Here is a 16,127-nt window from a genome sequence, read left to right as displayed (position 1 = left end):
GATGTGTATCTGTCTGTTAGCATAAAAAACGCATTCCGATTTTGTCCGTCGAACCCGTTTTTCAAGCTGTTTTGACATTGAAACCCGTAAAATTAAGAAAATGCAATTTCTCCACGTGTGATTTGGCTGCACTGTGTTTTTCCTTCCCAAGTCGATTTTCTGAATTGCATGCTTGTTGTTAGGACATTGTTTGGTAATTTGCTAGTGTTCTTACATCTCTGATACTGTGATACTCATTCGTGCCTTTTCCAGTTAACTGCGCATATAAAATAAACATTTAGTAATTTTGCTAGGTTTTCGGGGAGCTAAATCCGCCTCGTATTCAGTGGGGGTAAGTCAGATTTTAATTCCGATTGTTGCATAGTGTACCTGACCTCCCCATCCACACAAAGTTTGATTAATAGGGGTTTGAGGGAGTATTGCAGGGGGAATAAGTAACTGTAATACAATTTAAAATCCACTCAAAAGTTTGCTTTCTTTCAAGTGTGTAGTGTTTATCTTACATGAAAAGGTCTAGCTAAGTGTATTCCATCAATTTACCGTGTATTTATCCCTCCACTGGTGATTGCTGCCCAATATTAAATTTGTGTGATTTCATTTGAATTTTAAAATAAATACATATTGTATTACCACCCACTGGCCTGGTTCATGGTCCATTGTGGCCCAGGATATTTGTTAAAGGGAGTGTGAGACGGGTTGGGTGCCATCTCAATCTGAATTCTTAGTAAATAAAGTCAAAGTGTTTTAATTGTGCGCTGCAGCCTAGGCCAGTATCAGAGTCCTGGTCTGGTGTGTGACGCCCCATTAAAATCCTTAACAGCTAGGCAACTTGTTCGTTTTGTGGAAGTGTGGCAATCCGTAATTTGTTCTCTAGGTCGTGCCAGCTCCTGTGTCCGAGGTGACTTTGTGACTAGGTGGGATGGTGTTGTGCGCCAGAAGGCTAATCTTCTCTCTGTCCACCCATGCTTGTGCTTCTTCAGGGTGGTCAAAAAATAAAGTGTTTTTGGTAAAGAATCTTTAGTCGAGCAGGGTATATCAACATGTATTTCAAGCCGGCATTGCGGAATCTGGCTTTAGCCTGTGTGAAGTGTGCTCTGTTCTTTTGGACTTGATAGACTGCCAGATCTGTGGATGCTCTTCGAATCGTTCCTCCTTGTCTTGAGCAGGATAAGATATTTTCCCGTCTTTATAATTTAGGACTTTAGCTATTATAGGACATGGGGGGGCTCCTGGTGGCGGTTTTCGAGTGAGGGCCCTATGTGCCTGCTCTATCCTGAAGCCTTGTGAGAGGTTCCCGGGTCGATATCCTGCAAGAACATATTCTCGAAATACGTTGTGGGGTCCGATCCTTCTTCACCGCGGGTAGGCCGACGATGCAGACGATATTTCTGGGAGTTCTTCCTTCACCGTCCTCTTCTGTTTTCCAGCAGGCTGACCTTCTGCTGTAAGATGCGGACTTGGGCGTGATTTTCCCGGGACATTACAGTGTTTTCCGTCAGTTTCTTTTCAAGGCGCGTGGTCCTTTCAGATAATTTCCTGACGTCCTGGCGCAACAGACCAATATCAATTATAAGGGCATCTATCTTGGAGCACAGTGAGGCTTTCAGTTCCGGAATGGCCAGTAGGATTTGCTTGTTCGCCCCCCCTTCCTCCATTGCTTTGTCCTGTGTCAACGCCATGTTGTCCGTGGGCACTAGTGGGTAATGGCATAGCTATCAATCGTTGCTTGATTGCTCTTTGGTTTTGATGCTTAAGGAGGCATTATGCATGCTCCATATGGTGTAATGCTGTGCCTAAAATCTTGAGTACTGCAACAGTGTTGCTGGCCAGTAGCATGTAGGGGCTTTGGTATGGTTGTAGTACGTTCACAAGCTCCAACCTCTACTTCTCTTGACAAGTCTTATCTTAGTTGGGAGCTTTGGAGGGGAGACTTTCCAGTGTGCTGGTGTCCAATGGATTACTTCCCTATTGTGTCTCCGGGGCGCCAGCAGCTATTCCCTTTATCCTTCAGTCAAGTTCGTGAGTTGGGGGTATGAGCCTTTAAGTGTGGGCTGGGGTCTCCTGCTGTTTCGCGATGGTCATGATCTCATTTGCTCCTCTGGGGTGGTTCACCCTTTATTTTATCTATTTTTAAGTATCGGCAGCATGGGGAAACTTAGGCAAAACAGCTGTCATGTCCCTGACTGAAATGCAGTAGTTACTTGTTTCCTGTTCTCCTGCCCTTCAACCGCTAGTTCGCGGACTCAGCGCTGTTGGGTGTCCCCACTTTGGCTGACTCATGCATCCGTGGCTTTGTGGAGGAGCTTTTATGTCCTTTTGTGTCCTGTGCAGCTGTAGCCCTGCGGGTTCCTGTTTAATTCTGCGTGTGTGTTCTCCTTCGTGTCTTTGCTCCTAATGTTCTACTCACAGCGCCAGTATTCTAACAAATGCTCCTCACCTCCTCTCTTCCTGCCTGTGCTTCTCTGTGCAAGCACCTTTTTCCTGGATTGCTAACACTGCAGGTGCTTCTCGGTTCACACCGCACCTTTCTTCACAAAGCTGGCGGCATCCCCAATGTGGGCGCCATTTTAATCCCTCTCTCCGACAGTCCGTCGCTGAGTCCCACAGGGCATTTCCTCCTCGATCTGCCGGAGCTGGCCACCCCTCAAAAGGGGGATTCAGCTCTGCTAGTGCTCCCCCGAACGATCTCCTATCCCCTATAGGATGCTCTGATGCGTTGTATCAGTCTTTTTTAGACGGATAATTGCGGATCTAGCAGGAGCTCTCAGAAAGGCAGCCTTACACCATGGCTGCTAGCCACGCCTCCTTGTTCCTAGATAATCATAACATGGGACTTGTTCTAGGATATATCCTTCCACTAAGACATTCAGTTCACACGTTTTTGAAAATTAGGGTCTAAAGATCATGTCCTTCGTGTTTTTGAAATTCAGACTTAGGTCAAGATCACCACATTTTCCCAAAAAAACAGCCAATAGGGTTTTTGATCCTTGTGGGGGTTGTGGACAGAAGTACTGCATCATCTGTGTAAAAAAGTGCTGGGTATCTGTCCGTGCCCATCCTTGGGTAATCCGTACAATTCTGTACAAGAGAGGTAATGATTTCTATATATACACAAAATAAACTAGGGCAAGGACACAGCCTTGTTCCACGCCCTACGCACACCAAAGGGGGCAGTTGTCTCACCAGCCAAACTGCAGCGTACCACTGCTTTGCAATTGTGATAAATCTCCTGGATGGTTGAAATTAATAGGAGGGGGCATTTCTTTTTCGCAAAATTTTCCAAATGGTATCTTTTGGGACCGCAGGAAAGGCAGACCGAAACTCCACAAAAACAGCATACAAATTCATCCGGGTTAAATACTTCTGGGTAATCAGAAACAGTGTAGAACTCTGATCAACTGTACTTTTGTGTTTTTGGAAACCGGCCAGTAAATTACTTATGATGCTGTTTTCATCTGCCCAGACTTGCAGATGGTGTAAAATGGCCTTGTTTAATACCTTCCCAGTGCTATCCAGAAGTGAGATTGGCCTGTAGTTAGCGGGTGAGTCCCTGCCCGCCCCCTTCTTATAGATAGGCACTATTATGGCATGATGCCATGTACTGGGGGATAATTTAAGCTTTATGCCTGTATTTAAGTGTTTGACTAATGTTGGTCCCCAAATGCCTATCTCATCGTTATGCAGGTTGATTGGTATCCCATCTAGTCCTGGAGCCTTGGCACTTATGGGGGATATTATAGCTGTGTAGACCTCTTCAACATCAAGCTGAAATTGGCCCTCTTGGATACACTCTTCACAGATCTGGTTGTCTACAATAAACTGATTTATTCAGCATTCTCCAAGTCCACTGTAAAACCCCGCAAATGGTTCTCCCATGTCAAGGTCTGGATACAGTAATGCTGGGTGGTGTCCCTATTTACTTCGTTCCCTGCTCTCATTTTCCAGTATGATACAATATCACCTTCTAACTGTGCTTGACTAAGTTGTGTCCATTTGACCTTACCATGGGGCTCCCTTTCATTCACTATTAACTTTGTGTACTTATGTCTCAGTTGGCGTAATTAGATCTTATCTACAGCATGGTCTAAAGTTAAACAGACCTTTATCTAATTCTTTGACTTGTGTTATTCTTTGCCATACCAGCTGTCCTTTTATGTCTTTCTTTCTAATGTTTTATGATGATGATGATGATGACACAGACAGTCCCCTTAGCTATAAACGTGCCATGGATTGGCCTCCCTTAAAAACCGGCATGAACATAGCTCTGAAAACTCCCAGACTGCCATTGCATATAAAATGCAGACCCACATACGAGAAGGGGGTGGTGCTTAAGACCCCTTTTATGTTTTTGTCCACCTGTAACACCGCAGTTAGGGAAAGGAAAGCCAGTGGTTGTCCAGGGGAACCTAGTGGGGGAGTGATACAATGGAAAGAGAAGGAGGGAAAAGGGAGCACATAAAACAGGAAAGTGTGGGTCCTTAGGGTGAGGTTAAGGAAGAAGAAGGAAGTCTAAGAGAACAGGCAGATGGTGTAGAGGAGCATGAAGGTGGGTTGCTGAAGGAGTGTGCAAGGAGGGAGTAACTGGTACTTGGGTTTCTGTGTGCATGCAAGGTGTGTTAATGGGGCTGATAGAAGGAGAGTAGCGAGGGATTGGAGATTGACTTAGAGAAAGGGTGGGTGGGTGGGGTGGAGTGTAGTATAGTAGTGTAGATTGGGGATATTAGTAGTAGTGTGAACAGGGGAGAGTGGTGGCATTGTGTGGTGGGAAATGTAGTAGTGTGAAGACGTGAGAGTAGCAGTAGTTATGTGGAAGGGAGTGTAGTAGTGGTGTGGAGAAGCAAGAGTAGTCGTCTTGCGGAATAGACAGAATACAAGGGAGTAAGATTGAATGATGGAGATAGGTAGTAAAGAAGAAGAGGGAGGGGCATCAGAGGGGAGAACATTGAGTTCTAGGGAGAGTTAGGAGGGGTGGTGGTGAAGTAGCAGGGAGGAGTGTAGGAGGAGAAAAGGGAAATACAAAGAAGTAGAGAGATGACTATGAGGGCATGAAAGGAAAGGGCCTAGGGGGCCTGCATTCATGAAACATACCTATTCTTACGTTTCACTGCTGTTATGGGAATTTAGCTCAGGGAGCACCTTGATTGTTCCCAGAGGGAGACCGTGAGAGAAGGTTTTTCCCTTTAAGCCATCACAACCAGTCAGAAAGAACTTTAGATAGTAGGGTTACTGATGTCTAGAAACCATACTGGTGTTGAGGGACGTCTAGGCTAGGGAGGGAACTGCCCACATTAGATAATAGAGAGGGGGATAATCTGAGTTGGTGTGTTCTTTGGGCCATCTGTGACGCTTGGTTTCAAAAGTGGGAGCATCCAGACCCCGATACAGAGGTAGCCCACCACCGAGAGAGATGCTGAGAATAATACGCCTGACCAAGGTTGCCTGCTTCTACATCAGAGCCACCCGCAGGTTGTGATTTATATGGGGATGGGGAGGTGACAGTTACACCCTGGGCAAAGGCTCTAGTCAAGATTAGTTTGAGCGTGGAAGTACATGAATTCTCCTATGGGCATATACCCCCAATATCTGGATTGACCTATAAAAATTGCTTCAATGTCAGAGCGAGTTATCGATTGGGACTACAAAGGGGAAGTGAAGGTGGTCCTCTTTAACCTTGGGAAACCTACACTCCATCATAAAACCTGGTCAACCCATAGTTTAACTGGCCTGCGAGAAAACGTAGTGCCAGAAATCAACGATCTGTATGAGAACGAGAGAGCCGATGCAGGGTTAGGAGGAATCAAGGAGGAAGCACAAAAAGAGGACTCTCAACCCCTAGGAGCTCCAGGCCCTGCATCAACAAAATTTGCTGAAGCACAGAGAATGGATCTACTTCTGGAGCAGGCCTGCAAGAACTTAGTCTTCAAAGCTGATATCTGAACTCTGAAGACCTCCTCATTTCATCGACAAAAAGGTCAAATCAGAGAGATCTACGGGGTGGTACCTTAGCGAGGACGGTATAGACTACAAGTTGAACGAAACAAAGGAAGGGGCAGAGATACTCTGAACAAAAGAATAATAGAAGCACGAGTGAGGACAAGAGCAGTAACATAAATAACTAGGGAAAAATAGGCAGTCAAAGTAAGCAAGGATCTGAAAATGGAAAAGCAAGTAGAAAATAATCTAATTGCAATTGTACAAGAGACTGGAACTGCAGACCGGTAACAAGGAACTGTAAATCTGGACTGGAATAACAAGGGCAGGACTGAAGACAGATAACAAGGAAACTAACGACTGGAAACTTGGAAGCTTAAGCCAGTTAACACAGTCTATGGGCAAAGATGAAGGAACAACAGGCAGGGAACAAGATAATAGGTGGTAGAGAGCAAGGGGCTGCAGACAGGGAACAGAGATTGCAACAGGGGAGCAGGGCTGCAGTGCCGGAAGCTCAGAGGAGCAGGGCAGAAGGCAGATGAGAGTAGCAGGGCTGCAAGGCAGGGAGCACAGGGCACTGGAACAGGGACAGAAACAGGAGCAGGTTCTTGCCCCAACAGGAAACAGCAGAATTTTGAGGCTCAAGGCACAAAGGGCTGGGAGCGAACTCAATGCAAGAGTCCTGTGCTCCTGCAGGCAGCTGCTGAAATTCTGCCCTGCACTGTGCTGAAGCGGACTAATTAGTAGCACCTGGAGCAGCACGCCTTAAGGTAGTCTGCCTCCTCCCTCTCTGGTCCTGGGAAAGTGAAAGCAGCACTGATCTCTAGGGCTTCTGGGGATTGCGGTTCCACAACTGATGCAAAAGAATAACCAGGGAATGAGAACTGCCACAAGGTGCATTATAGGAATTGAAGTCCATGTTTTCGGATATACAGATTTCTGAAAGGAAATGTTAAATAATGATTTAGGGTCTTCTCTGAAGATGGTAGAAAACACCCTTCAGGTCTGCAGACAGTGCCACCCAGAGGCAAAGATGCAGGAACATGACAGTATCCCCCTCGAAGATCCAGTGCTTGAAGGAAAAAGGGAAAGTGTCATTATTTGTCATAATGTGCAAAATGACAGAAACTACCAGTCACAGCTGCAAAAACCAGCACCATCCGTGTGTTGCTCAATGGCAGTCCTTCCAACGGCACAAATAGACATTCTTTATATACTCAGAAGCCTTGACTCGTTTCTTGATGTGCCATTTGGTACCTGATGACAGGGTTGGAGTCTTCAGACCTGCAGCCATAGGCTTGGTTTTAAGTAAAGTTTTAGTGTCTTTGCAGACTGGAGAGTTGAAAACAGCCGGCAATTGAAGTGATTTTCCTTCCTTGGCAAAAAACAGCATTTCGACAGCAGCAAGCAACCCACAAAGTTTTGGAGGTAGGGGCAAATCTGCTGAAGCGGGCTAATTAGCAGCACCTGGACCAGCAGACCTTAAGGTAATCTGTCGCCTCCCTCTCTGGTCCTGGGAAAGTAAAAGCAGCACTGATCTCTAGGGCTTCTGGGGATTGTGGTTCCAAGACTGATGCATAGGAATAACCAGGGAATGAGAACTGCCATGAGGTACGTTATGGGAAGAGAAATCCATGTTTTCGGATATACAGATTTCTGAAAGGAAATGTTAAATAATGATTAAGGGTCTTCTCTGAAGATGGTAGAAAACACCATGCAGATCTGCAGACAACGCCACCCGGAGGCAGAGATGCAGAAACATGACAATTTTAACATGGAGGCTGGGCTCCTGGGATTAGAGAAGACACAGAAGTCCAACCTCAGCCGATTCTACTGGCCCCAGATGCAAGCCCAGGGCAAACCGTTATCTGCGACATACCCCACCTGCCAGAAGACCTCGCCTGACAGTGCGCCAAGAGGCCCCCTCCAGCCACTGCCTATCATTGTTGTCCCAATCTACAGAACAGGCATGAACATTGTGGGGCCACTGTAACCTTCCAGGACTGAGACTCAAATACCTGGAAAACACACCAGGTAGGCGGAGGCATTCCCTTTAAGAACTAACACTACCAAAGCGATCCTCAAGGTTCTAATACCATTCTTGACCTGAGTCGGCTTCCCGAAAGAAATACTCGCTGATCATGGCAATAGTTTTATGTCTAAGCTAACGGGTGAAGTGAAAGAGAATTCATGAAGTTCATGACGCTGAGAACATCAGTGTACACTGAAAGTCTAGTGGAAAGATGTAACCGGGCTCTCATCTGCATTCTAACCAGACTCTCAATTTCATTCTAAGGATATTGGTTGGCAAAGAGTGGAAGAACTGGGATGATCTCACTGTGTGGGCCCTAGAGATGTGCTGGACATTATGAGAGAAGAATGGGAAGGGCTGGAAAGTCGACAGACCAGTGACCATCCCATGGTACATAACACCAAAGAATACATGGAGAAGGTGCGAACCCTAGTCAAGGATCACTCCAAGCAGCAAAGGCCCACGTAGAGGGAGAGCAGGGTGTGAATTTAAAGGTGACTTGGGAAGTGTAGACTGAAATAGGATGAGGGGTATGAAGGCGTGAAAGGAAAGGACCAGGTGGGGTCTGAGTGTCTGAAATACACCTTTTTATATGTTACTCTGCTTTGGGGAGTTTAGCTCAGGGACCAACTAGATTGTTCCCAGAGTGAGACCATGAGAGAAGTTGTTTGCCTTTAGGCAATCTCCTGTGCCATTTTCTTGCTGCATCCACATTTTTGGCATGCTCTGTCCATGTCCTAGGAAACGCGCTTTCAAAACACGCCTCCTCGTTCTTCTTTATCCACCTTCCTTACTAGACAATTCACTTCATGAACAATTTGGATTTACTGCGGCCATGTTATACCTCCAAGATGGCTGCCATACCTCCAAACTCTTCACGAAGTGAACGGCCTAGTCTCTCTCGTAAGGATGTGCGCAGAAATTCTGAGGCTGCGTCCGTCATCAGTTTTCGCATTTACAGCCGCGAACGTGAACCCGTTGCAATTAGTATCCTGGGAGATACACCCGGGATACTCATAGCAATAAACGTCTCGCTGGGGGGCATTATCGGATGGGGTGATGCCCCCACCCCCCAGCTCGGGGTTTATTGCTGGAAGAATGTTGATTCTGCCCCCTTCTAAGCTTCTTCATAGTTTTCTGTGTTTTTTTCATTATTTCACCTTACGAAAGCAATAAGATGTTATTGAAAATGGAAATATGCTTTCATTGTGTCCAAGCATTTACTAATATGCACGGATTCCATATTTATCTTTAAAAACCATACCATTTCTATTAGTATCCATTCATGAAGTTCCAGAGTTTAAGGTTGAAACTCTGCTCCTTTTTTATTAGAATTTATTTTTATTCAACAAGTCAAAAAATGCCAAATTAAAGAGAGTCACTTTTAAGAAGAGTAGACCTTGAAGTATCTGTACAGAAAGAGGAGAATGGTCGCAAATGCAAAGATCAGTATATTTAACTTTAGAGAGCTAGGTCTTAGGATCCATTGAATCACTAAAGGAAGGCACAGCCGCAATCTTTCTGCACTACCTTCCTTGCAGCGTGCTCCAGTTTAGAGCTGCTGAATAACAAAGTGGTGAGTGGCAAACAGAGGAAAAGGGAAAGGTTGTGAGCACTGGAGATGAGCTCCCTGAAGGCGTTCTATGCTGCTGCCATCTGGTTTTCCCATATTTTTTCTTACATTCTTATGTGATCCCTCTGTACTACCAACTTTCATGTATAACTGGTTATCTGTACCCACCCATGTGGGATTCTAAAGGACATCCTGCATAACAATATTGTTTTCCTGGCAACATTTTTTCTGTAGAACTTCTGCTGTTACACTTTGCATGCCATTACATCTTTTATATTTAGTCCAACCTAATACATTCCACTCCACCTAAAATGAGAGGCTCCTGCCTGCTGGCTGCATCTGAAGCTGAATGTCATCATCTCTACAGCACAGCTGTGAATTCCTACATCAAAGCTTAGAAGGTAAGCCCAAAAGGTGCTTGGGACTGCAATTTAGGGCCTTTAGAGTGTGGTGGTGAGCGCGAAATTAATTAATTTCACCATTGCTGGCTTTTGCTTTTTTGCTGCTACGCACCGCTCCAACAACGTGTGCTAGTTCATGCTTTGACTGGGTTTTTGGCCAGTAGGCCATACAGTGCCTTTGTCTTCTTTGCACCTTTAAAATGGCCGCTTCATTTTTCCATATACTGAGTGCTCAGCTTCCTGCCTCTTCCTCACTCTGATTGGCCTTCCATCTCCATTTCAAGCCAATCAGGAGCTGGAAAGCAAATAGCCGGCACGTGTTTCAAAGGACTACTTTCTAAGGAGCCTGTCTGTGCGTGTCTGTGCCATGGAGGGCCTGGAGTGCCATAGAAAACTCTGTTCTATGTTCCGTCCACCAGACTAATCCCGGGACTCGTCCTCTGTCTCTGGATCAAAGGCCTCCCACGATCCCTGCAGTAATGACTGTGAGTTTGGCTGTTCTACCATTATAAACTTTCCTGAAGCATTGCCAATGCTGTACTCTAAATCCAGTTTCTTAGCTAGTCTCGTTCTTTTTTACTACATCTACTTCTTTCATACATGTATATCAGTGCGTCTGTTTCCTTTGCACCATCTGCATTGTGTTTCTCCTCCTCTGCACAGGCTCCTCCCCTTTCCTCAATGTCCCAGCTCCCTTGTCAGCCTTGGCTCCTCCGCCACCCTCCACTATCCCGATGGCTCTTCTACCACCCTCAGGGGGACCACCATCCCCTGCACCCCCCCACAGAAGACCTTCAAAGATGGCAAGCTGCTCCATATTGCCACTCTTAACTCTTACTCTGCTGTCAAACACTCGGCTGACATCTGCAACCTCCTTGAAATTCATGGATCTTGATGTGCTTGCCATCACAGAGACATGGTTCAAGGACAGCTCTGTCACGAGCTTTGACACAATCCTCTCTGAAAGTTACAAGACCCTCTCTGTTCCCAGGCCCAAGTGGACAGAAGGGGGAGTGGCCCTGATCTTCCCATAATGGATGCCTGTGTACATCACCCTTACTCAGGCATATTCCTCCTGTGGGTGCCTAGTCTGTAGGCTCTCACTCTCTCCTAAATCTTCTCTCCTTATGGCCACCTTCTATCGGTCACCAGGACAGTCCACTCTCTTCCTATCGGAATGGGCTGACCTGGCCTCCTCTCTACTTTCCTCCTCCTCTCAATTCCTCCTGCTGGGTGATCTCAACATCCATCTGGACTCTCTTGACTCCTCAAGACCCTTCTGCAACCTATGCGATTCTCTCTCCCTCTCTATCTTACCCTCTGGCTCCACGCACACAGCGGGCAACACTTTGGATGCTTTCAGCTCTACCGACACCCCTCACTGTAGCCCTCACACTACCTCTCTCTCTTGGACGGATCACTCTCTTCTCTCATCACCCTTGAAGCTCTCCTCTCCTCTTGCATCGGCACACCCGGCGCAGCCACTCAGTCTCAAAGTCACCAGACCCAAGAAAAGAGTGACTGCAGCTGCCTTTGCCTCCACCTACTCTCCACCTCCTACTCCTGCGGCTGACTCTTAAAGGCAAATGAAGGGCAGCTGAGCGGAAATGGAATTAGTCAGGCAGACCCTCTGAGAAACTGGCCTGCCGCCTCCTTCAAAGGCAATGTCGACTCTGCATCTACACCAAGAAAAGAGTCTTTATTCAAGCCTGCATCTCTACAGCATCAAACAACACTGATCTTTTCAAAGTCAAAAGTCTTTTCAAAGTCTGCAAGGAACTGGCCAATCCTGCAGCACCCTCCTCCTCCGTCACACTCACCCAGGTCCTTTGCTCGGCCCTGGATGCACACTTCACTGCAAAAACCCAAGACATCCTTTCCTCTCTCTCCTCCACACCACCTCATTCACCAACACCTCTGGAGCCTCCCTTGGCCCCTCCAGCACTTCCCATCTCTTCTCTCACTCCTGTCACACCTGATGAGGTCGCCAGACAAGCCCAGTCTATGAAGAATGAGGAAAGAGGGAGTGTTGTGGACATTTGAGAGCAGGTCTTCACGGGTGTTCAGAAGAGCAGTTTCCGTGACTCTGGATGCTCCTCATCCTTCATCCAAACAGGTGGACGCCTGCCCCTCCAAAACCATTAAGGACAACATTGACTCTCTCGCTCCAGCCTTGGCTGATCTCTGCAATCTCTCTTTTGCCACTGGAGTTTTCCCAACTTCTCTTAAGCACTTCCTTGTGCACCCTCTACTTAAGAAACCCTCCGCTGAGCCCTCCATTCAGGCAAACTACTGCCCTATCTCTATCACCCCTTTCCTGGGCAACCTCCTGGAGAAGCTGGCTATCTTTCACCTCATCCTCCACACTGAAACTGAAGGTTGCGCCCTAATGGTTTAGAGCATCCAGAGTCACGGAAACTGCTCTTCTGAACACCCGTGAAGACCTGCTCTCAAATGTCCACAACACTCCCTCTTTCCTCATTCTTCTTGACCTTTCCTCTGCCTTTGACACAGTAAACCACAACATCCTGATCGCACGTCTGGATGGCACAGTGGGAATCACAGGTCAGGCTCTGTGGAACTTGGGTCCTTTCTCTCTACTATCACTCTGTCGAGCTGTGGCGTTGCCCAGGGTTCTAACCTATCCCCCTGGTTCTTCAATGTCTACTTGGCTGCCCATGCATGTGTGAGTGCCACTTTCATCTCTAACTTCCAGTGTTATGCGGATGCCACGCAACTCTCCTTCAGGCTACAACCTCCTCAGAGGTACTCTTCCTTTCCCCACCTTCCCCCAGCGGCTCACTGTCTCCAGAGCCCTGGTTCTCTCAAGGCTGGACTACTGCAACTGCCTCTTTCTCAATCTCCCTGTCTCTGCTCTGCGCCCTCTGTAACTCATCCAGAACAGAACCGCAAAACTTATCCTTGGCCACAAGCCCAAGGACTGCAACTCTCTGGCGCTGAAAACCCTCCACTGGCTCCCCGTGGCTGCAAGGATCAAGTTCAAGATCCTCTGCATTGTCCACAAGGCTTTCTGGGGCCTGGGACCTACCTATCTGCAACATTGCCTACCTAAATACTGTCCTTCCCGAGCCCTCTGCTCATCTACCTCCAACCTTCTGCGAGTGAGCCGGTCTCCAAGCAGAGTTGTGGTGGAAGATCTTTATCCTTAGCAGGGGCCTCCCTGTGGAATAGCCTCCCTGCCACTCTCTATCTTGAGCCTGATCTTCTTAAGTTCCAGAAACTCCTTAAGACATTCCTCTTCTCTTCCTTCTCTCTCTCTCTACCCTGCTAACCTTTCACTCCGCTCTATTCCTCTCTCTCTGCTTTTCCGCACGGCCTGCTGACTGGCTGCCTGGTGTACCTCATAGTCTCACAGGTCCCTGGCACTCTTGCTTGTCCTCTCGCACTTGCAAGGGCCTTGCACTTGCCTTATTGTTAATGCACTTGTGCAATGACCCATGAGAGTGGCATCTCTCAGCACTTACCCCAGCTTCTGACTGACTGGAGGCACTTGGTCCACTCCCCCAACCCCACCCGCCCCACCTCTGCACTTGTACCCACCTCCTCTCTACTGCACCTGTCTGCGCACTTGCACGATCTGAATGCACCATGCCTTGAAGATCGTCTATCTGTTTTTCCCTTGTCCCCCCTCCTTGCATTTTGGCACCTCAATGCACTTGGAAAAACTGCAGAATCGTCATCATACCTATTTGCTGTTCTACACCGTATATTGAATTATATGCACTTGTTCCATGCACCCAGTCTGCCCGTGCAGACTTGTATCGTTCAGAAATTCAGGGGCTCCGAATGACTGTTGTTCTTCCCCCTTGTTCCTTCCCTCCGTGAGCGCTTTGAAACACTTGCTTTGTGTATAGGCGCTTTGCAAATAAACAATACCATACCAATACGAGAACTGTGATATGCACACATGGATTATAATGGTAGGTATGTGTTTAGGCGGTGAAAGAACTTTGCTAAAGCTTTACTCCCAAACAGGTCCTGGCCCCTTTCCTGTGTTTGAAGATTCTAAATAATGTGGTTACCTTTGAGATGCTTTGTGACTACAGGGAATGTGTCCCTTTCATTCAGTAGTTCTAAAAGTACCTCTGTTATACAGATTTTAAAATATCATTCTGAAAAAGGTTCATGTGGGGCCAGTAATCACATTTTGCTGTTTTCCGGTCTTGTACCATGTTTTACATGTAAACAGATGCTACATTTGTGTGCTTAACTATAACCCACAATATCCAAGAACTGGTGTGTCTTTCTTTTAACAGAGACTCATATTGTTGGTTGTTTCAATGAATGGTTGGTTCTTCTGAGTCAGAATGTGTTTAGAGGAAGAAAGGAGAAATGAACATGATACCTTTATTTTTGCAGAAGCACGTTTAAATATATGCTCTTCCTTTTCGACCAAACTCAACACAATACAGTAACTGTGCATCTTAATGTTGTTTTCCAGACTTTCGGAAATGGCGTATGGTTTAGATGATTTGTTCATTAAATTCATTTGTGTCTTTTTTTTTTAACAGATGCAGAGAAAACGCCTTTGAATTATTTCCAGTCCCCCGAGGAAGTGAAGCGGGCCATCATCACACTGTTATCCGCAGACCCTCGGTCGGTGTACCGAAGGAAGCACTGCGAGGACCGCCTGTACTACTTCACCCTAGACACTGTGCACATGACCTGCTGGTTTGGCAAGAGCTTCGCGGAAGTGATTCGCATACAGCCCGTCGACCCTTCTCAGCCGGTGAGCAGTGACTGAAGGCCGGACAACACTTCCATGACTTCCTTGCAGGGGTGATTTATCTCCATGAGGAATGCACACCGAGCAACAATTCAGCCCTAGCAGCTTTCGGCTCATCTACGAAATCCGTGGAAGCAAACTAGGGACCTGAACTCTCACTTAAACCTACTCACCTCTTAGGTTGTGCTACAAATATTGTTGCTATTGGACACTAAATAAACGGACCACACAGTTGATAGACATGTCACACCTGTGACTGCATTTGTTTTAGGTAGAATTGTGCGATTATCCTAATTCATGACTGCACTGCACAACATCAATCTCCTATCGTGACCCCAAGTTGCAGGCTGACCTTTCCAATAAAAATGGCTTGGATTTGATGCTGTTTCTTCACTTGGATATTTTGAATGGCTCATACATCTTGCTCTTATATAATTCGTCTTGTCTATGCATATTCTGCAGCAGAATCCTGTTTGGCGTTATTCAAATAGCAACCACGGTGGTGCCATCAATGAATGTTCAGTGTTCTGTCCATCCGTGAATACACATTCGCCATCTCTCCCTGGCCTTTCTTTAGTACTCTGCAGATGTTTTAAGTTCATTCTTATATTATGTTTTAATAAATACTATTTAAAGTTAAATGTACGCTCTGTGGAAAAAAATGGATTTTGGGGAATTTCAAATTGCTAGCAGAAAGTTATGTATGTCCAAGGGAGGAGTTTGCACCATTTTCAGTTCCAGAGCAAAACTACATGACAAGAAAATACTAACTCATTGGATCCTTCATTCGTAGACAATTGACAACCTGATTATCAGGTTGTATTCAGGAAAGTATAGTGTTTGTATGGAATATTGTGCTGTCTGGCAGTAAGTAGTCTGAGGTGGCGTACTTGAAGGCCTTGAAGGCCGTGCTCCCATTAAATGGAGGCATGTAATCATGCAGTCAAGACTTCCATCATCAAATGGTAGCGCAGGTACAAACAGTCAGAAATGGTGGTTTTCTGCTCGAGCTACCTGATTGGAGACACTCTTTGTGAGTTTTGGGACTGGAGCATTAATTGGTGTTTTCTAGTGACAGGGCATGGGCGGGAAGGGATTATTGTGTCAAAAGCATGGTGTGCCTTCCTTGCAACTAATGTGCTAAGGAGGCAGGTCAGAAAAATGCTGCAAGTTCAACCTTGCAAATGCAGCAGAATTGCCGTAGATCAGGGGTCTCCAACCTTCCAACCTTTGGTTCTGCAGATGTACTGTACTACAAATCACATAATCCCTAGCCATCATAGTCAATGGTGGGGGAGCATGGGAATTGAAGTCCAAAACATCTGGAGAGCCAAAGGTTACAGACCCCTGCAGAGATGTTACAGAGCCATGGCCATGGTGAATTGTCTCTAAGTCAGAGGCGCACACAAGCGAAGTACTTAATAGCTGTGTTGAAGTGTATTT

General features: G+C 46.4%; 1 protein-coding gene across 3 annotated transcripts in view; it reads left to right on the top strand.

The window, feature by feature from the left end:
• Nucleotides 1–15,064, top strand: part of TRMO (tRNA methyltransferase O) — a 324,135-nt gene extending 309,071 nt beyond the window's left edge. For all 3 annotated transcript variants that reach the window (XM_069626387.1, XM_069626386.1, XM_069626388.1), the window contains one exon: nucleotides 14,470–15,064. In XM_069626387.1, coding sequence (XP_069482488.1) covers nucleotides 14,470–14,702 — 233 coding nt within the window. In that variant the 3' untranslated portion in view covers nucleotides 14,703–15,064. The remainder of the gene's footprint in view (nucleotides 1–14,469) is intronic.
• Nucleotides 15,065–16,127: the final 1,063 nt, after the last annotated feature.

The sequence above is a fragment of the Ambystoma mexicanum genome, chromosome 6p, assembly GCF_040938575.1.
Source record: "Ambystoma mexicanum isolate Mex_15411 chromosome 6p, UKY_AmexF1_1, whole genome shotgun sequence".
Classification (NCBI taxonomy): Eukaryota; Metazoa; Chordata; class Amphibia; order Caudata; family Ambystomatidae; genus Ambystoma; species Ambystoma mexicanum.
This window is presented reverse-complemented; position numbering and strand designations above follow the sequence as displayed.